The 26,510-nt window shown below is 42.4% G+C and overlaps 1 protein-coding gene across 3 annotated transcripts in view; it reads right to left on the reverse strand.

Moving 5' to 3' along the window:
• Positions 1 to 13,855, reverse strand: part of LOC112243417 (von Willebrand factor A domain-containing protein 5A) — a 35,243-nt gene extending 21,388 nt beyond the window's left edge. The window contains exons 1-8 of one of the 3 annotated variants that reach the window (XM_042297592.1): positions 13,713 to 13,855; positions 8,177 to 8,227; positions 7,852 to 8,054; positions 7,354 to 7,576; positions 6,845 to 7,020; positions 3,134 to 3,248; positions 2,769 to 2,944; positions 2,482 to 2,570 (exon numbers count right to left, since the gene is read on the reverse strand). In XM_042297592.1, coding sequence (XP_042153526.1) covers positions 2,482 to 2,570; positions 2,769 to 2,944; positions 3,134 to 3,248; positions 6,845 to 7,020; positions 7,354 to 7,576; positions 7,852 to 8,054; positions 8,177 to 8,219 — 1,025 coding nt within the window. In that variant the 5' untranslated portion in view covers positions 8,220 to 8,227; positions 13,713 to 13,855. Of the gene's footprint in view, positions 1 to 2,481; positions 2,571 to 2,768; positions 2,945 to 3,133; positions 3,249 to 6,844; positions 7,021 to 7,353; positions 7,577 to 7,851; positions 8,055 to 8,176; positions 8,228 to 9,063; positions 9,082 to 13,712 lie in introns of those variants that run through there. The other 2 variants (XM_042297590.1, XM_042297591.1) reach the window with 2 other exon arrangements.
• Positions 13,856 to 26,510: the final 12,655 nt, after the last annotated feature.

Below are 26,510 nucleotides of genomic sequence, written 5' to 3' on the forward strand. Positions count from 1 at the left end.
TTCAACAGTGTTTCCCCTGACACATTGGTGCAGTTGGCTTCCGGGTTAAGCGAGCAGTGTGTCAAGAAGCAGTGAGGCTCTCGACCTTCGCCGAGTCCATAGGGGAGTTGCAGCAATGAGTCAAAATCGTAACTTATGGCCATTGGCATTGCGTGAGAATGTTTATCCTTAAATTAAATACCCCCTATTCTCCAATTGGTAAAATTGTAATACATTGGCCATGCGGTCAATCCAGCATGACTTCTGCCGCGTTCAAGAGAACTGGGAACTCTGGGGAAAAACTATCTCCGACTGGGAAAATAATTGAACGGTTATTCCAAGTCGGGAACGCGGGCATCTTTCTAGAGCCCACAAGAAGGACTGCCGCGCCACCTTCCTGTTCAAGTGAGCACAGCACAATAAGGCGAGTCCAAAAATGTCTTGTATGCTGCTACATAAATGATGTAATATGTATACTGTAGCCAAGAAAGTAATACTAAGTGTATGTTGTGTAGTAAGCAGTTAGTAGACCATGTGCCTCACTAATAATTTGGTCCCTTTTCCCCCTCATGTAGCCTATAGCCTGTTTTCAAGAAATGTAATCATTGAATATTGTAAGAGCTTTCATTGTCTGCTTATAAGCCCCCTTTATTTAACCTACGGTTCTGACTTGGTGTACAGGGAGAATACTGTAAGAACGGCCCATGTTCTGAATTCTGCTGCTGTACATTTCAAAAGCGCTGAACAAATAGTTATATTGACTACGTCCGACCCAGCTTGGATTGCCTCTTAGCCGCTCGTCGTTCCCTTATGCCATAGTTTGTACATCTCAATTGTTAGTAATAACCACATTTGTTTAAGCAAAATCAGCCATATCAGCTATGTTTTTTGTTTTGTTTTTAAAAGGCAGTAATGAGGCTGAATGAACTGTTTCGCTGCCAGACAAGGCTCGCTGATAACCAGGTGTAGCGGTAGTAAGGATTCACTCCATAGTGCTGAAAAGAAAGCTCTGCTTTTGGGACAGCTTTATGTTGGCCCTAACATTTTGTGTGCACCATTTGTCACCGTTATAGTGCAATGAATGTATTGTTTAGTGTTGTGTTGTGGCTTTGCTGGCATGCATCAACATTTTTGTTGTTGTTGGACCCACAAAGATTTACATGCTAAAATCGCCACTGATAATACATCAATCTACTTGCACATCATCTGCACATCTATCACTCCAGTGTTAATGCTAAATTGTAATTACTTCACCACTATGGCCTATTTATTGCCTTACCTCCTTTGCACACACTGTATACAGATTTTTCTATTGTGTTATTGACTGTACGTTTGTTTATTCCATGTGTAACTCTGCGTTGTAATTTGTCGCACTGCTTTGCTTTATCTTGGCCAGGTCGCAGTTGTAAATGAGAACTTGTTCTCAACTGAACTACCTGGTTAAATAAAGGTGAAAAAAAGTGATATTCTAACATTGACACCTTTCGGACTATTCTTAATTGAATGTTGTCTTTACATTTAATAAATTAGTGATATTTATTTTGACTTAGAATGGACCATTATAATGCACCTGTCTCAGAACAGCGAATGGAGGACACTTTTGCCATAGTTCATTTTCATGAGCAATGTGCTTAATATTAGGAAAGTTGATGAATAAATATAGTAGGCCTAGCCTATAGAGGCCATCAAAACTTTCTCACGCAATTGCATAGCCTACAGAAATGTTGCACAACATGAGCTCATGGGCTCTCATGAAGTGTTTGATGACATTTGCATTGATGTCAGAGTGATTAGAGGGACAATAGAGTGCTGAGTACCAGGCAGTTAGAAAGTTTGCTAGGTTACTAATGACCATCAGCAGCATCAGAGCTTGGAGAAGCCCAACTACCGTGACTAAACGGTCATGTGGAATTTGACTGCCTTCAATTGACTCTAGAGACAGCAGGAGTGGTAGAGATACTCTTAATGATCGGCTACGAAAAGCCAACTAACATTTACTCCTGAGGTGCTGACTTGCTGCACCCTCGACAACTACTGTGATAATTATTATTTGACCATGCTGGTCATTTATGAACATTTGAACATCTTGGCCATGTTCTGTTATAATCTCCACCCGGCACAGCCAGAAGAGGACTGGCCACCCCTCATAGCCTGGTTCCTCTCTAAGTTTTGGCTTTTCTAGGGAGTTTTTCCAAGCCACCGTGCTTCTACACCTGCATTGCTTGCTGTATGGAGTTTTAGGCTGGGTTTCTGTACAGCACTTGGAGATATCAGCTGATGTACAAAGGGCTTTATAAATACATTTGATTTGAAATAAAATGAAAGATGTAAACATTAACTGTCAAACACTGTCACTGATTATCTTTGGATTTGGACTACATGGTACAACATACATGATAAAACCCTAGAATGACACAGCTAAATGTGTTTGTAAAAAACTGAACTCCTCAGACACGGACTTGAACTGATTGAGATGAGGGTTTGGAAGGAGAGAACACTTACGTAAAGAAGGACTCATATCTGGACCCAAAACCGATGATGTTGAAGTAGCAGCCCATTGGCAGGCTTTTTAGCAAGAGCAGCAGAGTATCCTGCAAGAGAGAAATTCAACAAGTTTCTTTACTCTTCAATAAACCATATAGGACAATCGTAAAGACCAGAAGAATACAGCGTAACCACTGTGTACTGGATTTCACTCTAAACTCCCTCTTGGTGACTCCTGTGCAGATGGAGATGTTAATTTACTAGTGCAGGGTTGTGTGTGTGTGTGTGTGTGTGTGTGTGTATACCCTGGCACTGCCAATGCGGTCCTGAGCCACAGACTCATTGTGCATGGGGCATGACATGCTGCCAGAGCGATCCACAACAAAAAGGAATTCCCCGAGTGAGGTCATCGATGACATCACATCGTTGGGGAACTCTGGGTACAGGCTCAGCATGACCACTGGGTCGCCCATCAGAGAGCCTGGGAGCGATAAAGAGAGACAGACAGAGACAGAAGTGTTCAACAGCTTTTCTCCTCTTTCTCCATCTCTACATCTACTGTATCTTTTGGCTCACCATGTCCCACTATGTAAACATGGATTAAGGTAGTAGACTAGACTATTCATTGATCTCATCTCCACACATCTACAACAGAGTACCCCCCCCTCACCTGGCTTGGCAGAAGCCTGTGCTGCCTCTACTATAGCAGTAGGCTGATGGGTGTCTTGGTAATACAACAACAGCTCAACGTCCCGGTCAAACTGATGACCTGCAGCCAGACTGACCTGCAGTTAGAACAACATTCACATGAAGACAGAGCAGTCACAGGGAATTTAACAACTATGAAGGATTCTGATGGTTCATGATGCTAGTGAGAGTGCACGCACACAGACATACATACAGTACCAGTCAAAGGTTTGGACACACCTACTCATTCAAGGGGTTTTTCTTCAATTTTACATTGAGGAATAATAGTGAAGACATCAAAACTATGAAATAACACATATGGAATCATGTATTAACCCCAAAAAAGTGTTAAACAAATCAAAATATATGTTATATTATACATTCTTCTAAGTTGCCACCCTTTGCCTTTAACGATCATGAAGGCCTGATTCATGCAGTCTCCTCTGAACAGTTGATGTTGAGATGTGTCTGTTACGTGAACTCTGAAGCATTTATTTGGGCTGCAATTTCTGAGGCTGGTAACTCCAATGAACCCATCGTCTGCAGCAGGTAACTCTGGGTCTTCCTTTCCTGTGGCTGTCCTCATGAGAGCCAGTTTCATTATAGAGCTTGATGGTTTTTGTGACTGCACTTGAAGAAAGTTTCAAGGTTCTTGAAATGTTCCAGATTGACTGACCATGTCTTAAAGTAATGGACTAATGTTTCTCTTTGCATATTTGAGCTGTTCTTGACATAATATGAACTTAGAAGAAATCCATATTTGGTAAAATACTGTATACCAGCCCTACCTTGTCACAACTGATTGGCTCAAACGTAGGAAAGAAAATCCACAAATGAACTTTTAACAAGGCACATTTGATAATTGAAATGCATTCCAGGTGACTACCTCATGAAGCTGGTTGAGATAACGCCAAGTGTGCAAATCTGTCATCAAGGCAAAGGGTGGCTACTTTGAAGAACCTCAAATATATTTTGATTTGGTTAACATTTTTTTGGTTACTACATGACTCCATACCATCTACTGCACCTTGCCTATGCCACTTGGCTATATATAGTTGACGTCTGAGGTTTACATACACTTAGGTTGGAGTCATTAAAACTCATTTTTCAACCACTCCACACATTTCTTGTTAACAAACTATAGTTGTTGCAAGTCGGTTAGGACATCTACTTTGTGCATGACAAGTAATTTTTACAACAATTGTTTACAGACAGAGGTTATTTCACTTATAATTCACTGTATCACAATTCCAGTGGGTCAGAAGTTAACATACACTAAGATGACTGTGCCTTTAAACAGCTTGGAAAATTCCAGAAAATGATGTCATGGCTTTACGAAGCTTCTGATAGGGTAACATTTGAGTCAATTGGAGGTGTACCTGTCAATGCATTCCAAGGCCACCCTTCAAACTCAGTGCCTCTTTGCTTGACTGTGACGGCTTCCGTGGGAAGAAGGTGAGGACCAAAGCGTAGCGTGGTAAGTGTTCATCTTATTTAATGAAAAATACTAAACACTGAATAACAAACAAAGAAACAACCGAAACTGTTCTGTCTGGTGCAGACATACAAAGACTGAAAATAACCACCCACAAAACCCAATTGGAAACTGGCTACCTAAATATGATTCTCAATCAGGGACAACGATTGACAGCTGCCTCTGATTGAGAACCATACCAGACCAAACACAGAAATAGAAAATCATAGAAAAACTAACATAGAGAACCCACACAACTCACACCCTGACCATACTAGAACAAAAGACAAAACAAAGGAACTAAGGTCAGAACGTGACATTGACATCATGGGAAAATCAAAAGAAATCAACAAAGAAATTGTAGACCTCCACAAGTCTGGTTCATTCTTGGGAGCAATTTCCAAAATGCCTGAAGGTACCATGTTCATCTGTACAAACAATAGTACGCATGTATAAACACCATGGGACCAGGCAGCCGTCATACCGCTCAGGAAGGAGACACATTCTGTCTCCTAAAGATGAACGTGTTTTGATGCGAAAAGTACAAATCAATTCCAGAACAACAGCAAAGGACCTTGTGAAGATGCTGGAGGAAACAGGTACAAAAGTATCTATATCCACAGTAAAACGAGTCCAATATCGACATAACCTGAAAGGCCACTCAACAAGGAAGAAGCCACTGCTCCAAAACCGACATAAAAAAGCCAGACTACGGTTTGCAACTGCACATGGGGACAAAAATCATACTTTTTGGAGAAATGTCCTCTGGAGAATGTCCACTGTTTAGCAATAATGACTATCCTTATGTTTGGAGGAAAAGGGGGACGCTTGCAAGCCAAAGAACACCATCCCAACCGTGAAGCATGGGGGTGGCAGCATCATGTTGTGAGGGTGCTTTGCTGCAGGAGGGACTTGTGCACTTCACAAAATAGATGGCATCATGAGGTGGGAAAATATGTGGATATATTGAAGCAAAATCTTAAGACATCAGTCAGGAAGTTAAAGCTTGGTCGCAAATGGGTCTTCCAAATAGACAATGACCCCAAGCATACTTCCAAAGTTGTGGCAGAATGGCTTAAGGACAAGAAAGTCAAGGTATTGGAGTGGCCATCATAAAGCCCTGACCTCAATCCTAAAGAACATTTGTGGGCAGAACTGAAAAAGAGTGTGCGAGCAAGGAGGCCTACAAACTTATTGTGGGATGCTTGTGGAAGGCTACCCAAGTTAAACAATTTAAAGGCAATGCTACCAAATACTAATTGAGTGTGGAAGGACCACCAGAGGGCAGGCTGGGCTCATGGATAGTAGCCCAACAAGGCATGGGAGACAAGGTAACCAGAGGCAATTAAGCACAGCTGACGGTACTAATGACATACTCTCCTTCCCCTATAACAGAGAGAATGGAACCAGCAGAGAGGGGAGGGAAAACTATCTCTGGAAGATAGCCGGGAGAGAGAGGAGCTATCCAGGAAGAACCACTATCCAGGAAGAACCACTATCCAGGAAGAACCACTATCCAGGAAGAACCACTATCCAGGAAGAACCACTATCCAGGAAGAACCACTAAGACGGTGACAATCCCGTGACTTTTTGTTGTAGTTTAAAGATAAGCCTATTGCGTTCCTGTTTCATCTGGAGAAGAAGATGTAGTTTTTTTCCTTGGAAGATTTTCATTGATTATGTTGGAGTGTTTGTGTTGACCAAATGCCCTCAATAGAGAACTGTGTTCAATCAAGAAAACCTACTCCTGACTCGTTTATTCCACCTTCCCGCTTTAGAGTGACGCCCAATTACTTGGTCCGCTCACATGAGTGTATGCATACTTCTGACCCACTTGGAATGTGATGAAAGAAATAAAAGCTGAAATAAATCACTACTATTATTCTGATATTTCACATTCTTAAAATAAAGTGGTGACCCTAACTGACCTAAACCAGGGGATTTTACTATGATTAAATGTCAGGAATGATGAAAAAACTGAGTGTAAATGTATTTGGCTAAGGTGTATGTAAACTTCCGACTTCAACTGTACATATTCTTATTCACACCTTTCGATTTGTGTGTATTAGGTAGTTGTTGGGGAATTGTTAGATTACTTATGTAATTACTTCACTGCCGGAACTAGAAGCGCAAGCATTTCGCTACACTCGCATTAACAGCTGCTAACCATGTGTATGTGACCAATACAATTTGATTTGACTGTATAGATGCACACAGTACCGTGGCTTGGGTTTTCTCTGTGTTGAGGTAGTTGAGTGGGTCCAGGGGACAGTTGGACTCTATTCTACAGATGGGATGAAGGGATGACACTCGGGCACTGAGGGACAGACTGTAGGGCACAGAACCAGTGGGCACCGAGGAAACCAGGGCACTGCCACCACTACCACTGTCTGACCCTTAGAGTGAGATGGGGTCAGGGAGGGAGGAGGAGGGAGAGACAGAGAAGAAAGAAGGATAGAGAGGAGAGAGAGACCCACAAATTAGCATGTTTTTGTTCTAGCCCAGCACTTCCGCCTTTCAACTCAACAACACGTCAATCAGATGTGCTTAAGCTGGACTTGAACTAAAGCCTGCACCACTCCCTGTGGGTCTCCAAGAGCAGGACTGAATACCACCACCCTATGGGACGAGCTGCTGGTTCCTAGTCGCACTGCTGCCCACAAGGTTTTATTCTGCACTATGATGTATTAGTGGTTTGTGTCTCTCGATACAGGGGTCCATGTTCTTACCCTGGGGTTGATAGCGGGGGTTGAGCACAGCTGGAAGGCAGAGCCTCAGGCCATCGTCAGCCTGTACAGCCAGCTCTGTCACATAGTCCAGGCTGATAGAGGCCTTCTCCCCTGGAGGCAGACTACCTACACTCAGCTTGAACACATCCGGGCTCTCATCACTCTCCTCCAATAGGAAGGCCTGCTGGCCCGAGCTCAACAAATCATCATACTGCTCCCGCGCCTGAGAGGGGAACAGAAGAACACAAGGACGCATCATCAGCCTGAGACATTAGTGATATGAGAGCTGTCAAAAGGATAATACTGATTCTTGAAGCTCCGCAAGTCATAGACTGCTTGGTTAACAAATTGGGTATAGTTGCCCACAGTAAGACTTTACACCAAGTTGTTCTTAAACCTGTGTAGTAACTATGTAACTATGAATCCTGCAACAAATTATACTTTTGTGGATCTGCATTGTTGCTTTTGTCTCATTGTTGACTTGTCATCTCCCCTCACCTTCTGTTTCTCCTGAACCTCAGCCACCACCTCAGTCTGTCCTATCTTGGCGCTGAACCTGCAGACAGCAGCCTCTCCTGGTAGAGGGAAAACAAAGATGGCCTCCAGAGGGCTCTCCTCCTGGTTCTCATACTGCAGAGTGGAGCTCACAGTGGCTACATGCCCCTGGACACTCACCTCCACAGCAATACTCTTCAGAGGCACTGCGAGAGGGAGCGATGGATGGAGAGAAGATAAACAAGATACTGATGAGAGCTCATGCCTGGGAGAATGAAAATCCACACAGACATGGAAGTAAACAATCATTTCTGCTTTCAAACAGTACCTGGTTTATTCTTGACAGTTACCAATCCACAGCAGTTCACCATTTTGGCACCTGAATGGGGAAGTCAGGTGTCATATTATTGTCCTCTTACTGGGAAACAGGCACTGTTGGAATATTGATTTGTACTGTATCAATATTGATAAAACCTGGCAATAATACAACATTGGTCTTCTTAGGAGAGGGAACATACATACTCATTTCCTCATACAAATCAAATCAAATGTATTCGTCACATGCTAAATAAACAGCCAGAGTGGTCTCATAGACTAATGTGGTAATATACTACATGTAAATCCGGGACACTCAAATTAGTATGATAAGTTATGTTTGGTATGGTTGCATAAGATAGGTTACTTAAGGTAAAAATTATAGTAGGGTTGTTGGTCGGAGTGGATTTGAAGGCGTGTAACATGAACATCAAGCAATCCAAAGGTTGCATGTTCGAATCTCATCACAGACAACTTTAGGATTTTAGCTAATTAGCAGCTTTTCAACTACTTACTACTTTTTAGCTACTTTGCGATTGCTTAGCATGTTAGCTAACCCTTTCACATAACCCTAACCTTAACCATTTAACCATTTAACCTAACTCCTAACCCTAGCCTTAACCCCTAACCCCTAGCCTAGCTAGTGTTAGCCACCTAGTCACCCAGCTGACGTTAGCCACAACAAATTAAAATGAGTAACATATCATACATTTTTTAAATTCGCAACATATTGCGCTAATTACTAATTCGTAACATATTGTACGAATTGTAATTTGTAACATAACATATAAATTGTAAATCGTAACATATTCTAAGAAATGGATGATGGACATCCACAAATTAAAATACCATAAGAAAAGTAACATATCACACTAAATGGAATGTCTCAGATTTACTTACAGAATAATGCGAAATGTTCTGAGACCACGTTGAAACAACAGGTGTAGACTATCAGTGAAATGCTTACATATGGGCCCTTCACAACAATACAGAGAGAAAGGGCCTTTGAGCAAAAAGGGAAATTACTGAGCTTGGAGTTCTTGTGAACAATAAACAATGAAATGACCACAGCAGCTTGACGCAATAATGTTAATCTCTGTCCAGTGTCCATCCTGTGTAACATCTTGTTGAACTAGTCATAGAGATCCTATTCAATTGTTCTAATTCCTAATTCTACGAGACTAGTGAATTTGGATGGAATGCAATAGTCAATAGTGGGTGATTTTGCAAGTCAGGAGGTAGCTCTACCTGTCACCTGGAGGGTGTTAGTCAGGTAGGCTATTTCATCATTTCAGAGTTTTAGGATGACACATTGATTTATAGAGGCAAGTAAACATTTCACACTTGTCTGACAACCTGGGTTCGAATAACGTTTAGCAAAAAGCTTCTCAGGACAAACACACACACATGGATTTAGGTTACTTTAGCCCATCATACCAGCTGTAGAATATTCAAATGTTTATATTTTTTTCACACCCTTTTTCTACCCAATTTCATGTTTTCCAATTGCAATCCAAATATGATCTTGTCTCATCTCTGCAACTCCCCAACGGGCTCGGTAGAGGCGAAGGTTGAGTCATGCGTCCTCTGAAACATGACCCGCCAAACCGCGATCCTTAACACCGGCCCGCTTAACCAATGTGTTGGAGGAAAAACCATACAACTGGCGACATGAGTCAGCGTGCGGGGCCGCCACAAGGAGTTGCTAGAGCATGATTGGACAAGAACATCCCGATCAAACCCTTCCCGAACCCGGACGACGTTGGGCCAATTGTGTGCCACCTCATGGGTCTCCAGGTCGGGGCCAGCTGCGACACATCCTGGCCTGTGGTAGAATATTCAATAACCACAGCAGATTTCTTTTAAATAAGGTAACACTTCATTTTAAGGGGTCCATATTAAAGTCTAATTACATGTGTAATTACTGTAACAAGTATTGCAGTTAACTGTAGCAACCAATAGTTACACTGTAATAAGATGTAACTGGTAGTCATTGCCGTCTGTAATTACAAAGGCTTGTTACAAATGGGCAGGTTTCCACTAAATTCATCAATTTAGTCTTTTGTCTCTTCTCAGCTGCATCCGATTTAGTGACAACAGTCACGAAGTCTGAGACCCCTCGTGATTGCACTGGCTATCTGCACGATTATGCTCAATAGGCTCTAATTACTTACCCATGACTGTGCACTGTTTAAAATATATTTCCACTCAACGTTATTGTTAGCACTTGCAACCAAAATTTAGTGTACCATCTGGGTTAATTTGGTCGTCCCAGATTAGGAAAAGACACTGTCACGCCCTGGTCTAAGTATTTTGTGTTTTTCTTCATGTATTGGGTTAGGCCAGGGTGTGGCATGGGGTTTTTGTATTGTGGTGTGTTTTGTCTTGGGGTTTTGGTGTGTATGTATTGGGATTGTAGCTAGTGGGGTTATCTAGCAAAGTCTATGGCTGTCTGGAGTGGTTCTCAATCAGAGGCAGGTGTTTATCGTTGTCTCTGATTGGGAACCATATTTAGGCAGCCATATTCTTTGAGTTTGTCGTGGGTGATTGTCCTTAGTGTCTTTGTTCCTGTCTCTGTGTTTTCACCAGATAGGGCTGTTTCGGTTTTCGTTACGTTTCCACGTTTGTTGTTTTTTGTAGTTTTTGTATTGATTCGTGTTTTACGTTTGTTGATTAAACATGGATCGCAATCTACACGCCGCATTTTGGTCCGACTCTCCTTCACCAAAAGAGAACCGTTACAGACACACTATTTCAAAGCATAGTACATTAAATGTTTTCCTAAGTACAATGTAATTACTAGTTGTTACACAGGATTTAGCTAGTTAAAATAAAGTGTTTCTTGAGGGGTACTTAGTTATAATGAATGTATACGTATATGGTACACAACCCATCCTGACAACCTGGCCCTCATTTTAAAGGTTCTGGATACGCAATCCAAGTGAGAGGATAAACACCACAGAGTACATTTAATATCTGCATAGCTAGTTAAAAGCATGTGTATCTTGAGGGGTACATACTTGTAATGAATGTGTACTTATACAGTACATTACCCATCCTGACAACCTGGCCCCTCATTTTAAAGCTTCTGTAAGTTTTACTTCATTTCTGTACCTTATTGTGAAACTTCCAGAAGCTTTAAAGCTACAATATGTAACTTTTTGGGCGACCCTACCAAATCCACGTTTGAGTTAATGTGAGTTATTAATCTGTCATTCTAGTCGCAGAAGATATGTCCTATGTTCCCTATTTCTTTACTTCCCGTTCTTAAGTTTTATTTTTTAGTCTTTTACTTTCGGTTTTGTACACAAGATTCAAACAGATAATACAATATTTTTGGTTATTTGCAGAGATATCTCACAGCAGTTTAGATGGTACGATTATTCTCTACTTTATACATTGCCTGTTTTGTCACATAAACTGAAATCAGACAAACTATTAGAATTTCAGCAACCAGGAAATGGAGGAGCGATTTCTGCATATTGCACCTTTAAAATGAGGGCCAGGTTGTCAGGATGGGTAATTTACTGTATAAGTACGCATTAATTATAATTATACAACAGGTGGGTATAATCCTGAATGCTGATTGGTTAAAACCACATTCCAGCCGGTGTACATTCCACAAGTAACCACCGGCTAAATCTACGACATTAACATGCATATTTACTCTGCTCCATCTGACTGCGCAATCCACTGTCTCATCAGCCCAGCCAAACAATTTATAAACTTGATCTCCACTATAAAAAGCATCAAGACATTATCTCACATTTCTTTTATACTAACGTTTAGTTTGCAACAGTGGAGATTTGTATAAACCTTGCTGTCTGTCTCTCTGACATTATTTCAATATTCAAATTCGGTCTCCAGCTGTCCCATAGTAATAACTGTGTTGGGATGAGACAGACAGGCAGGGAGGCAGCATTTCTCAGCCAGTTGAAATCATGAATCAGCTGGCAAAATTTTTATGGATATGTACAAAGAAATGTCAGCTAGTTTGCAGTCTTTCCAGCTTCAGTTTGAAGGGATTGTGTAAGCTAGCTGTGTTGTTGGCTAGCTCCTCTGAACCACCGTGTCCTGATGAGTGTGCACATTTTGAATGCCAGGCGAAATCGCTCCTCATTAGCTCATTGTTGTAGTTGCTCATGTACTATGCTTTGAAATAATTAGATCCCAGTCAGTGAGGTTGACTTACTGATCTGTTTTTACCAGCTCAACCAAGTTAACCCAGATGGAACACTTTATTTTGGGGACAAGTGCTAGCAACAACACTGAGTGGAGATATAGTTTGAACAGTTAACATCAAAGCTAAATAATTAGAGCCTATTGACCATAGGCTATAATCTCTCAGACACCCAGCACATCCATGAGAGATCACAACCTTTGTGACAGTTGTTACTGTATGCAGCTGAGAAGAAGTGAAACACTAAGTTGGTGAATTTAGTGGAAACCTTCCCATTTGTAACAAGCGTGGTAACAAGCATTCATTGTTACACCTCTGTAATTACAGACCGCAATTACTACCAGTTACATGTTGTTATTACACTAACTATTAGTTGTTACAGTTAACTATAATAATTGTTAGTGTAACTACACATGTAATTACACTATAATAAGGACCCCTTAAATTGAAGCTTTACCAGAAAGAATTGTAGAGCCTGTGATGAATGTCTGTTCAATAAACATGATACATTCTGAACGTTCTGTAACGTTGAGCAGTGTTGAACAGAAGTCTATAATAATAAGAATAGTAAATAAACATGACACATTCTGAACGTTCTGTAACGTTGAGCAGTGTTGAACAGAAGTCTATAATAATAAGAATAGTAAATAAACATGATACATTCTGAACGTTCTGTAACGTTGAGCAGTGTTGAACAGAAGTCTATAATAATTAGTCTATAATTCTGAATTGAGCATAACAGTAAATAAAGAATAGTAAATAAACATGACACATTCTGAACGTTCTGTAACGTTGAGCAGTGTTGAACAGAAGTCTATAATAATTAGCATAGTAAATAAACATGACACATTCTGAACGTTCTGTAACGTTGAGCAGTGTTGAACAGAAGTCTATAATAATAAGCATAGTAAATAAACATGACACATTCTGAACGTTCTGTAACGTTGAGCAGTGTTGAACAGAAGTCTATAATAATAAGCATAGTAAATAAACATGACACATTCTGAACGTTCTGTAACGTTGAGCAGTGTTCTATAATAATAAGAATAGTAAATAAACATGACACATTCTGAACGTTCTGTAACGTTGAGCAGTGTTGAACAAAAGTCTATAATAATAAGCATAGTAAATAAACATGACACATTCTGAACGTTCTGTAACGTTGAGCAGTGTTGAACAGACCCTGAGAAGTTGCACAACAAGTAACATGTGACATCTATTCCAGCAGGATGTTATGATATGTGGATCCTATCGAATTGGATGGTTCAAAGTCTATTTCTAACAACATAGTAAATGTAATTCAAAATGTAAAAAAAGTTGAATGCGTTAACAAAGTAATCATCCCAAACAAGACATGTGTGTAACATACCTTAAAATCTGTGATGGTTTTCAAAAACTGCTTAACTGGTCCAGGTGATAAAAAACAATACCAAGTTTTTACTTTAGTTTAGAATGAATACGCATCAGAGTACACTACTTCTTCCTGGGTTGTAAAGGCACACTGGATATGGTGCAGCTAGGGTGGACTGTGCATGGTTATGAGTTTCACTATATTTTCTCTCTCTCTCTCTCTCTCTCTCTCTCTCTCTCTCCTTACTTCATCCGTGAGTCACCTCAAAAAATGTTTTTGTGAAAAATAAAAATAACAAATTAAAAAGCAGCAGTAAAATAACAGTAGTGAGGCTAGAGTTAAAATGATTATGCATAGATAATAAAAAGAAAGTAGCAGCACCGTAAAAATAGGGGGGGGGGACAGTGCAAAAAGTCTGGGTAGCCATTTGATTAGCTGTTCAAGAGTCTTATGGCTTGGGGGTAGAAGCTGATAAGAAGTCTTTTGGACCTAGACTTGGTGCTCCAGTACCACTTGCCGCACGGTAGCAGAGAGAACGTTCTATGACAGTCTCCTGAGGGGGAAGAGGCTTTGTCGTTCCCTCTTCACGACTGTCTTGGGGTGTATGGACCATGTTAGTTTGTTGGTGATGTGGATGCCAAGGAACTATAGCCCCGTCGATGAGAATGGGGGCGTGCTATGTACTCCTTTCCTGTAGTCCACAATCATCTATTTTGTCTTGATCATGTTGAGGGAGAGGTTGTTGTCCCTGGCACCACACGGTCAGGTCTATGACCTCCTCCCCATAGGCTGTCTCGTTGTTGTCGGTGATCAGGCCTACCACTGTTGTGTCATCTGCAAACTTAATGATCGTGCTGAAGTCGTGCCTGGTTTTGCAGTCATGAGTGAACAGGGAGTACAGGAGGGGACTGAGCACGCACCCCTGAGGGGCCCCAGTGTTGAGGATCAGTGTGGCGGATGTGTTGTTACATACCCTTACCACCTGGGGGTGGCCTGTCAGGAAGTCCAGGATCCAGATGCAGAGGGAGGTGTTTAGTCCCAGGGTCCTTAGCTTAGTGATGAGCTTTGTGGGTACTATGGTGTTGAACGCTGAGCAGTGGTAAATGAACAGCATTCTCACATAGGTGTTCCTTTTCTTCAGGTGTGAAAGGGCAGTGTGGAGTGCAATAGAAATTGCATCTTCTGTGGATCTGTTGGGCCGGTACACATATTGGACTGGATCTAGGGTTTTCTGGGATAATGGTGTTGACGTGAGTCATGACCATCCTTTCAAGGCATTTCATGGCTACAGACGTGAGTGCTACGGGTCAGTAGTCATTTAGGCAGGTTACCTTAGTGTTCTTGGGCACAGGGACTATGGTGGTCTGCACGAAACGTGTTGGTATTACAGACTCAGACAGGGAGAGGTTGAAAATGGCAGTGAAGATACTTGCCAGTTGGTCAACGCATGCTCGGAGTACACGTCCTGGTAATCTGTCTGGCCCTGCGGCCTTGTGAATGTTGAATTATTGTAACCAAAAGGAGAGACTTTTACATTTCTTCAAAACAAGTCAACTTTAATATTTCAGGTCACACAGACACAATAGAGTTATAAGAACCATATATTCTGTTGCATAAAACAACCATTTGATGCAATGACAGTATTATAACATAATCTTGTAATTTTTCCACCATACCTGTTTAAAGATCTTACTCACATCGGCTGCGGATACCGTGATCACACAGTCGTCCGGAACAGCTGATGCTCTCATGCGTGTTTCAGTGTTACTTGCCTCGAAGCGAGCACCCCCTGCTATATTGTTTATAAAGAGTTACCTTTATAATAGAACACAGAGGGTGTTCTTTATTGGAAGCCTCTCCAACATAATCCAGGTAGAATCAAACATTTCCCAAGGCAGCTGTCTAGGCCCATGACTTTTTTCAATCTTTACTAATGAAATGCCACTGGCTTTGAGGAAAGCCAGAGTGTCTATGTATGCGGACGACTCAACACTATACATGTCAGCTACTACAGCGACTGAAACTTAACAAAGAGTTGCAGTTAGTTTCAGAGTGGGTGGCAAGGAATAAGTTAGTCCTAAATATTTCTAAAACTAAAAGCATTGTATTTGGGACAAATTATTCACTAAACCCTAAACCTCAAATGAATCTTGTAATAAATAATATGGAAATTGAGCAAGTTGAGGTTACTAAACTGCTCGGAGTTACCCTGGATTGTAAACTGTCATGGTCAAAACATATTGATACAACAGCAGCGAAGCTGGAGAGAGGTCTGTCCATGATAAGGTGCTGCTCATCCTTCTTGACAGCACTGTAAACAAGGCAGGTCATGGAACTCTATTCCACATCAAGTAACTCATGCAAACAGTAACATTTTATTTAAAAAACAGATAAAAAACACTGAATTGAACAGCGGAAACTGTGAAGCATGAGAAACATAGGCACAGACACATGCATACACACACACACACACACGCGATAGCATACGCACGATGCACACATGTACACATGGATTTTGTACTGTATATATGGAGTAGTGGTGGATTAGAGGCCTGAGGGCACAAAGTCTGTGAATGTATTGTAGTGTTTTTAAAATTGTATAAATTGTCTTAATTTTGCTGGACCCCAGGAAGAGTAGCTGCTGCTGTCCTGTATTGACGCTTTGCCTATTTGATGGTTCGTTGGAATGCATAGCGGTATTTCTTATAAGCTTCTGGGTTGGAATCCCGCTCCTTGAAAGCGGCAGCTCTACCCTTTAGCTAAGTGCAGATGTTGCCTGTAATCCATGGCTTCTGGTTGGGGTATGTGCGTACAGTCACTGTGTGACGACGTCATCGATGCACTTATTGATGAAGCCAGTGACTGCTGTGGTGTACTCCTCAATGCCATCGGAAGAATCCCGGAACATATTCCAGTCTGTGCTAGCAAAACAGTCCTGTAGTTTAGCATCTGCTTCATCTGACCACCTTTTAATGGACTGAGACACGGGTACTTCCTGCTTTAATTTAGCTCGTAAGCCGGAATCAGGAGGATATAATTATGGTCAGATTTGCCAAATGGATGGTGAGGGAGAGCTTTGTACGCCTCTGTGTGTGTTGAGTAAAGGTGGTGTAGAGTTTTTTTCCTCTGGTTGCACATTTAACATGCTGTTAGAAATTAGGCATTTAAGTTTAAGTTTCCCTGCATTAAAGTCATCAGTATTACGACTCAGGATATGACCCAGATGTGGACACGGAGGTGGATAGTACAGTTCTCAGAAGATTTATTAGAAACACGGGGCAGGCAAAGGGCAGGTCGAGGGCAGGCAGAGGTTCGTAATCAGGTCAGAGTCAAGAACTCTGGTAAGACCTGACAAGACAAGACGAACTGACAACAGACAAACAAAGAACACAGGTATAAATACACCGGGGATAATGGGAAGATGGGCGACACCTGGAGGGGGGAGACAAGCACAAAGACAAGTAAAACAGATCAGGGTGTGACACCCGGCCACTAGGAAGCTCCGCCTCTGGATGAGCATTTTCCTGTTTGCTCATGGCCTTATACAGCTCCTTGAGGGTGGTCTTAGTGCCAGCATCGATTTGTGGTGGTAAAATAGATAGCTACGAAAATATAGATGAAAATTCTCTTGGTAAATAGTGTGGCCTACAGCTTATCATGAGATACTCTACCTCAGACGAGCAAAACCTCAAGACTTCCTTTATATTAGATTTCGTGCACCAGCTGTTGTTTACAAATATAAACAGATCGCCACCCCTTGTCATACCGGAGGCGGCTGTTCTATCTTGCCGATGCAGCATAAACCCCGCCAGCTGTATGTAATTCATGTCATCGTTCAGCCACGACTCGGTGAAACATAAGATATTACATTTTGTTATTTTCCGTTGGTAGGATATTCGTGATTGTAGCTATTCTATTTTGTTATCCAATCATTTTACGTTGGCTAGAAGGGCTGATGGTAGAGGCAGATTAACCACTCGCCATCGGATCCTTATAAGGCACCCCAACTTGCGTCCCTGATATCTCCGTCTCTTTCTCATGTGAATTACAGGGATTTGGGCCTTGATGGGTGTCTGAAGTAAATCCTTAACGTCCGACTTGTAAAGAAAAAATCTTTGTCCAATACGAGGTGAGGAATTGCTGTCCTGATATCTATGAGCTCTTTTCGGGTCATAAGAGACAGTGGGAGAAACATTATGTACAAAATAAGTTACAAATAACGCAAAAAAAATACACATAATATCACAATTGGTTAGGAGACAGTAAAACAGCAGCCATCTCCTCCGGTTCCATTTTTCTGAATTATTATTAATCGTCTGTTGAGTCATTCACCCAAACTCTCTAATTCTCTAACTTCATCTACACCCATGTCTCTCATTTTCATATTTATATTGATGCATGCAAATAAACAATAGTAAATAATTTCCCCTTTTATCTCTGACATCCCCCTCTCAAGCTCACACACTTCTCAGTCACAGTCCCAATTCCCTTCTCCTGTGGAAACATACGGGTTTAAGTTATAGAGTCTAGCTCTGCTTCCTCTGGGGGTCAGACCCTGAAGTGCAATGCTGAGCTAAAGTGCAATGCTGAGTCTATCGTTGGTTAGCAACTGACCCCCACCCCTCATAAGAAAGGATCTGCTAGGTGGGAGAGGGTGTGGAGAGGTTGTTTTTCATCGTAGAGGCCGCTCCACCATTTTTCTTCCTAGGAGAAAAGAGAGGGAGTTGGGGATTGAGAGAAGAGGGAGGAGGCCTTCAGTTGAACACTATGGCTGGTAGTATATGCAGCCTTATTGTGGAGAGTCAATGCACCGTGTATTAATGGAGGGGGACAGGAGGATGCCTTCAGCCTTCCGTTTACCCTTTAAGAAAGACTCCGTTTCAACCAGAATCTCATGCAAGCTGCGACAGCGGTGCACATCCCATCCATGACATACAAATTTTCTCTGGTTACAGACTGTGGTTGAAGGCTCAGCAGAACTCACATGTAGATTTCCTCTACAGACACCTAGCACACAGCATGTCTGACACTTACGACAATAGTGTCTGACTCATCAAGCAGGAAGTAGAAGGAACAGGAACCAAGACAGGTCATGAACTAAGGTCAAATCAAATCAAATCAAATTTTATTTGTCACATACACATGGTTAGCAGATGTTAATGCGAGTGTAGCGAAAAGGTGAAAAAAGAACTGTGTCGACTCGTACCTACGTACAGCAATACGTTCGAAGTACATTTATTTGGAAAACTTATATAATCAAGTTGAAGAGGGCTTTCCTCATCTGATATACACTAAGACATTATAGTAACTATAGAAATTATAAGTAACAACTGTTTATGACATTTAATGGTATTCATATAAAACATTGTAGGTTCATATATATATTCCTGAAATCCATGGTTGCAATCCAGCACATGGCACTAAAATTGTTTATCTAACACAATTTAAATAAGGAAGCACCGCACAAGTTATAAGATTACTGAAGTACATATACTGTATATACAACTTTGATAACTTTATGACTATGGCGATGATTATACACATTATTAGTTCACTTTAATTAGGGTTCTACATCTATGCAATCTGGTTTCCGAGCTGGTCATGGGTGCACCTCAGCCACGCTGAAGGTCCTAAACACGCTCCAGCAGGTATATCTCTCTAGTCACCCCCAAAACCAATTCTTTCTTTGGCCGCCTCTCCTTCCAGTTCTCTGCTGCCAATGACTGGAACGAACTACAAAAATCTCTGAAACTGGAAACACTTATCTCCCTCACTAGCTTTAAGCACCAACTGTCAGAGCAGCTCACAGATTACTGCACCTGTACATAGCCCACCTATAATTTAGCCCAAACAACTACCTCTTTCCCTACTTAATTAATTAATTTATTTTGCTCCTTTGCACCCCATTATTTTTATTTCTACTTTGCACATTCTTCCATTGCAAATCTACCATTCCAGTGTTTTACTTGCTATATTGTATTTACTTTGCCACCATGGCCTTTTTTTGCCTTTACCTCCCTTATCTCACCTCATTTGCTCACATCGTATATAGACTTGTTTATATTGTATTATTGACTGTATGTTTGTTTTACTCCATGTGTAACTCTGAATCGTTGTATCTGTCGAACTGCTTTGCTTTATCTTGGCCAGGTCGCAATTGCAAATGAGAACTTGTTCTCAACTTGCCCACCTGGTTAAATAAAGGTGAAATAAAATAAATTTAAAAAACGATATCATAACTGTCATCGATAAAAGACAATACTGTGCAGCCATATTCATCAACCTGGCCAAGGCTTTCGACTCTCAATCACCATATTCTTATCAGCAGACTCAAAAGCCTTGGTTTCTCAAATGACTGCCTCGCCTGGTTCACCAACTACTTCTCAGACAGAGTTCAGTGTGTCTATTCGGAGGGCCTGTTGTCCGGACCTCTGACAGTCTCTATGGGGGTGACACAGGGTTCAATTCTCGGGCTGACTCTCTTTTCTGTATACATCAATGATGTTGCTCTTGCTGCTGGTGATTCTCTGATCCACCTCTACGCAGACGACACCATTCTGTATACTTCTGGCCCCTCCTTGGACACTGTGTTAACTAACCTCCAGACAAGCTTCAATGCCATACAACTCTCCTTCTGTGGCCTCCAGCTGCTCTTAAATGCAAGTAAAACTAAATGCATGCTCTTCAACCGATCGCTGCCCGCACCTGCCCGCCCATCCAGCATCAGTACTCAGGACAGTTTTGACTTAGAAAATGTGGACAATTACCAGAGGTGTGGACTCGAGTCACAAATATGATGACTTGCAACTCGACTTTGACTTTAACACCAATAACTCGTGACTTAACTTGGACTTGAGCCTTATGACTCAATCTGACTTGATACCCTCCCCAAGCCCAAATATTAAATATGATGCTATTAAAAAAAGTGTGCAGCGCATCAACTCATTTAACGGATTACAGTTCAATTACAATTGTGCATGGCAGTGCAGAGGAACGTCAGCGGGTGAATTCAGATGGAGCCCTTGGAAAGATGATACCCAAAATTATTATTTTCGGATATAACGACACTGTATCAACAAAAAACAGATTGCAACTTGCAAAACATGCAGGAAGAAAATTACAGACGGAGGCGCAACCATTTCCAAGTTTGTTTGACATTTGAAGCTGCACAAAGTGTGTGTAACTTGCTTGTTTCATGGGTTTCTTTTTTCCTTGGCTTGTGATGTCTGTAGCATGTATTGTTATGTGCGCTCCTCACTGCTTACCTAGATCAGATTTGCAGATTGACTCGTCACCACGCTGTTTGGAGATGGAAAAGATCAAATGAGCACATTTGTGGTAGAGTGCCTCCTAGAATGGTTGTGTACTCTTCCTATCCTGCTGATTACGGTGAGTTCTTGAACCCCTGATTGTGTTTATGCTTCACTCAAATCCCACCATACCCCTCTCTGCTTTCTCCATTGATAATGAATGAAGAACGGCAGTTTATTTCATCTGAGGCACCGCATACAGATACAGTTTTCCAGATAGAAATGCATAGATGTATAGATCTGTACTCGATTCTCTATTCTACACGGCAAAGGCTGTTGTAGGTTATGTATTTTTATGTGAATTGCCATGTTGGATGGCCAGCAGATACTCTCCTATTTAATTCATCCACCCCAGCCTACCAGGCCTCTCCCGCTGTCACAGAGAGGGGGGGGGTCTTTCTCATGGCTACCCATGTATTTCCATGGAAATATAACGTTTATTTGGAAAGTAATAAATATTGATTTTAAAAAGCATTCATGATTTGCGTAAATTTAATACACTAACTATTGCTCTTGTTAAAAATATGAAATGGTATAACATTTGGTGAAGAGCACGTTGTGACTTGTTTAGGATTCGAAACTCAAAGTTTAGGACTTGAGACTTGACTAGATACTTGACGGTCTTGACTTGAGACTTGACTCGGACTGGCCTGTCTTGACTTGGGACTTGACTTGGGAATCGAGTGCTAAGACTTGAGACTTAAGACTTACTTGTAAAACAATGACATGGTCCCACCTCTGACAATTACAAATAACTAGGTGTCTGGTTAGACTGTAAACTCTCCTTCCGGGTTCACATTAAGCATCCAATCCAAAATGTAATCTACAATCAGCGTCCTATTTCGCAACAAAGCATTCTTCACTCATGCTGCCAAACATACCCTCGTAAAACTGACTATCCTACTGAAACTTGACTTCGGCGATGTCATTTACAAAATAGTCTCCAACACTCTACTCAGCAAATTGGATGCAGTCTATCACAGTGCCATCCGTTTAGTCACCAAAGCCCCATATACTACCCACCACTGCGACATGTATGCTCTCGTTGGCTGGCCCTCGCTTCATATTCATCGCCAAACCCACTGGCTCCAGGTCATCTATAAGCCCTGCCTTTTATCAGCTCACTGGTCACCCTAGCAGCACCCACCCGTAGCATGCACTCCAGCAGGTATATTTCACTGGTCACCCCCAAGGCCTATTCCTCCTTTGGCCTCCTTTCCTTCCAGTTCTCTGCTGCCAATGACCGGAACGAATTGCAAAAATCACTGAAGCTGGAGACTCATATCTCCCTCACTAACTTTAAGCATCAGCTGCCAGAGCAGCTCACAGATCACTGCATCTGTACATAGCCCATCTGTAAATAGCCCATCCAACTACCTCATCCCCATGTTGTTATTTATATATATATATATATATTTTTTTAAAGTGTTTTATTTTTAAAAAAGCACTGCTTTGCTTTATCTTGGCCAGGTTGCAGTTGTAAATGAGAACTTGTTTTCACCTGGCCTACCTGGTTAAATAAAGGTGAGAAAAAAAATCAGATTAGTTCCTATGATGGGTAGCACCCACAATCCAGTAAATCTAGTCATCAAATCAAATCAAATCAAATTTTATTTGTCACATACACATGGTTAGCAGATGTTAATGCGAGTGTAGCGAAATGCTTGTGCTTCTAGTTCCGACAATGCAGTAATAACGAGCAAGTAATCTAACTAACAATTCCAAAAAAAAAACTACTGTCATACACAGTGTAAGGGGATAAAGAATATGTACATAAGGATATATGAATGAGTGATGGTACAGAGCAGCATAGGCAAGATACAGTAGATGATATCAGTACAGTATATACATATGAGATAAGTATGTAAACCAAGTGGCATAGTTAAAGTGGCTAGTGATACATGTATTACATAAGGATGCAGTCGATGATATAGAGTACAGTATCAACGTATGCATATGAGATGAACAATGTAGGGTAAGTAACATTATATAAGGTAGCATTGTTTAAAGTGGCTAGTGATATATTTACATCATTTCCCATCAATTCCCATGATTAAAGTGGCTGGAGTAGAGTCAGTGTCATTGACAGTGTGTTGGCAGTAGCCACTCAATGTTAGTGGTGGCTGTTTAACAGTCTGATGGCCTTGAGATAGAAGCTGTTTTTCAGTCTCTCGGTCCCAGCTTTGATGCACCTGTACTGACCTCGCCTTCTGGATGGCAGCGGGGTGAACAGGCAGTGGCTCGGGTGGTTGATGTCCTTGATGATCTTTATGGCCTTCCTGTAGCATCGGGTGGTGTAGGTGTCCTGGAGGGCAGGTAGTTTGCCCCCGGTGATGCGTTGTGCAGACCTCACTACCCTCTGGAGAGCCTTACGGTTGAGGGCGGTGCAGTTGCCATACCAGGCGGTGATACAGCCCGCCAGGATGCTCTCGATTGTGCATCTGTAGAAGTTTGTGAGTGCTTTTGGTGACAAGCCGAATTTCTTCAGCCTCCTGAGGTTGAAGAGGCGCTGCTGCGCCTTCCTCACGATGCTGTCTGTGTGAGTGGACCAATTCAGTTTGTCTGTGATGTGTATGCCGAGGAACTTAAAATCAAATCAAATCAAATCAAATCAAATTTTATTTGTCACATACACATGGTTAGCAGATGTTAATGCGAGTGTAGCGAAATGCTTGTGCTTCTAGTTCCGACAATGCAGTAATAACGAGCAAGTAATCTAACTAACAATTCCAAAAAAAACTGTCATACACAGTGTAAGGGGATAAAGAATATGTACATAAGGATATATGAATGAGTGATGGTACAGAGCAGCATAGGCAAGATACAGTAGATGATATCGAGTACAGTATATACATATGAGATAAGTATGTAAACCAAGTGGCATAGTTAAAGTGGCTAGTGATACATGTATTACATAAGGATGCAGTCGATGATATAGAGTACAGTATCAACGTATGCATATGAGATGAACAATGTAGGGTAAGTAACATTATATAAGGTAGCATTGTTTAAAGTGGCTAGTGATATATTTACATCATTTCCCATCGATTCCCATGATTAAGGTGGCTGGAGTAGAGTCAGTGTCATTGACAGTGTGTTGGCAGTAGCCACTCAATGTTAGTGGTGGCTGTTTAACAGTCTGATGGCCTTGAGATAGAAGCTGTTTTTCAGTCTCTCGGTCCCAGCTTTGATGCACCTGTACTGACCTCGCCTTCTGGATGGCAGCGGGGTGAACAGGCAGTGGCTCGGGTGGTTGATGTCCTTGATGATCTTTATGGCCTTCCTGTAGCATCGGGTGGTGTAGGTGTCCTGGAGGGCAGGTAGTTTGCCCCCGGTGATGCGTTGTGCAGACCTCACTACCCTCTGGAGAGCCTTACGGTTGAGGGCGGTGCAGTTGCCATACCAGGCGGTGATACAGCCCGCCAGGATGCTCTCGATTGTGCATCTGTAGAAGTTTGTGAGTGCTTTTGGTGACAAGCCGAATTTCTTCAGCCTCCTGAGGTTGAAGAGGCGCTGCTGCGCCTTCCTCACGATGCTGTCTGTGTGAGTGGACCAATTCAGTTTGTCTGTGATGTGTATGCCGAGGAACTTAAAACTTGCTACCCTCTCCACTACTGTTCCATCGATGTGGATGGGGGGTGTTCCCTCTGCTGTTTCCTGAAGTCCACAATCATCTCCTTAGTTTTGTTGACGTTGAGTGTGAGGTTATTTTCCTGACACCACACTCCGAGGGCCCTCACCTCCTCCCTGTAGGCCGTCTCGTCGTTGTTGGTAATCAAGCCTACCACTGTTGTGTCGTCCGCAAACTTGATGATTGAGTTGGAGGCGTGCATGGCCACGCAGTCGTGGGTGAACAGGGAGTACAGGAGAGGGCTCAGAACGCACCCTTGTGGGGCCCCAGTGTTGAGGATCAGCGGGGAGGAGATGTTGTTGCCTACCCTCACCACCTGGGGGCGGCCCGTCAGGAAGTCCAGTACCCAGTTGCACAGGGCGGGGTCGAGACCCAGGGTCTCGAGCTTGATGACGAGCTTGGAGGGTACTATGGTGTTGAATGCCGAGCTGTAGTCGATGAACAGCATTCTCACATAGGTATTCCTCTTGTCCAGATGGGTTAGGGCAGTGTGCAGTGTGGTTGAGATTGCATCGTCTGTGGACCAATTTGGGCGGTAAGCAAATTGCAGTGGGTCAAGGGTGTCAGGTAGGGTGGAGGTGATATGGTCCTTGACTAGTCTCTCAAAGCACTTCATGATGACGGATGTGAGTGCTACGGGGCGGTAGTCGTTTAGCTCAGTTACCTTAGCTTTCTTGGGAACAGGAACAATGGTGGCCCTCTTGAAGCATGTGGGAACAGCAGACTGGTATAGGGATTGATTGAATATGACCGTAAACACACCGGCCAGCTGGTCTGCGCATGCTCTGAGGCGCGGCTGGGGATGCCGTCTGGGCCTGCAGCCTTGCGAGGGTTAACACGTTTAAATGTCTTACTCACTTCGGCTGCAGTGAAGGAGAGACCGCATGTTTCCGTTGCAGGCCGTGTCAGTGGCACTGTATTGTCCTCAAAGTGGGCAAAAAAGTTATTTAGTCTGCCTGGGAGCAAGACATCCTGGTCCGTGACTGGGCTGGGTTTCTTCCTGTAGTCCGTGATTGACTGTAGACCCTGCCACATACCTCTTGTGTCTGAGCCGTTGAATTGAGATTCTACTTTGTCTCTGTACTGGCGCTTAGCTTGTTTGATAGCCTTGCGGAGGGAATAGCTGCACTGTTTGTATTCAGTCATGTTACCAGACACCTTGCCCTGATTAAAAGCCGTGGTTCGTGCCTTCAGTTTCACACGAATGCTGCCATCAATCCACGGTTTCTGGTTAGGGAATGTTTTAATCGTTGCTATGGGAACGACATCTTCAACGCACGTTCTAATGAACTCGCACACCGTATCAGCGTATTCGTCAATGTTGTTGTCTGACGCAATACGAAACATCTCCCAGTCCACGTGATGGAAGCAGTCTTGGAGTGTGGAGTCCGCTTTGTCGGACCAGCGTTGGACAGACCTCAGCGTGGGAGCTTCTTGTTTTAGTTTCTGTCTGTAGGCAGGGATCAACAAAATGGAGTCGTGGTCAGCTTTTCCGAAGGGGGCGCGGGGCAGGGCCTTATATGCGTCGCGGAAGTTAGAGTAACAATGATCCAGGGTCTTTCCACCCCTGGTTGCAATCGATATGCTGATAAAATTTAGGGAGTCTTGTTTTCAGATTAGCCTTGTTAAAATCCCCAGCAACAATGACTGCAGCCTCCGGATAAATCATTTCCAGTTTGCAGAGAGTTAAATAAAGTTCGTTCAGAGCCATCGATGTGTCTGCTTGGGGGGATATATACGGCTGTGATTATAATCGAAGAGAATTCTCTTGGTAGATAATGCGGTCTACATTTGATTGTGAGGAATTCTAAATCAGGTGAACAGAAGGATTTGAGTTCCTGTATGTTTCTTTCATCACACCATGTCACGTTGGCC

Source organism: Oncorhynchus tshawytscha, linkage group LG14 (assembly GCF_018296145.1).
Source record: "Oncorhynchus tshawytscha isolate Ot180627B linkage group LG14, Otsh_v2.0, whole genome shotgun sequence".
Classification (NCBI taxonomy): domain Eukaryota; kingdom Metazoa; phylum Chordata; class Actinopteri; order Salmoniformes; family Salmonidae; genus Oncorhynchus; species Oncorhynchus tshawytscha.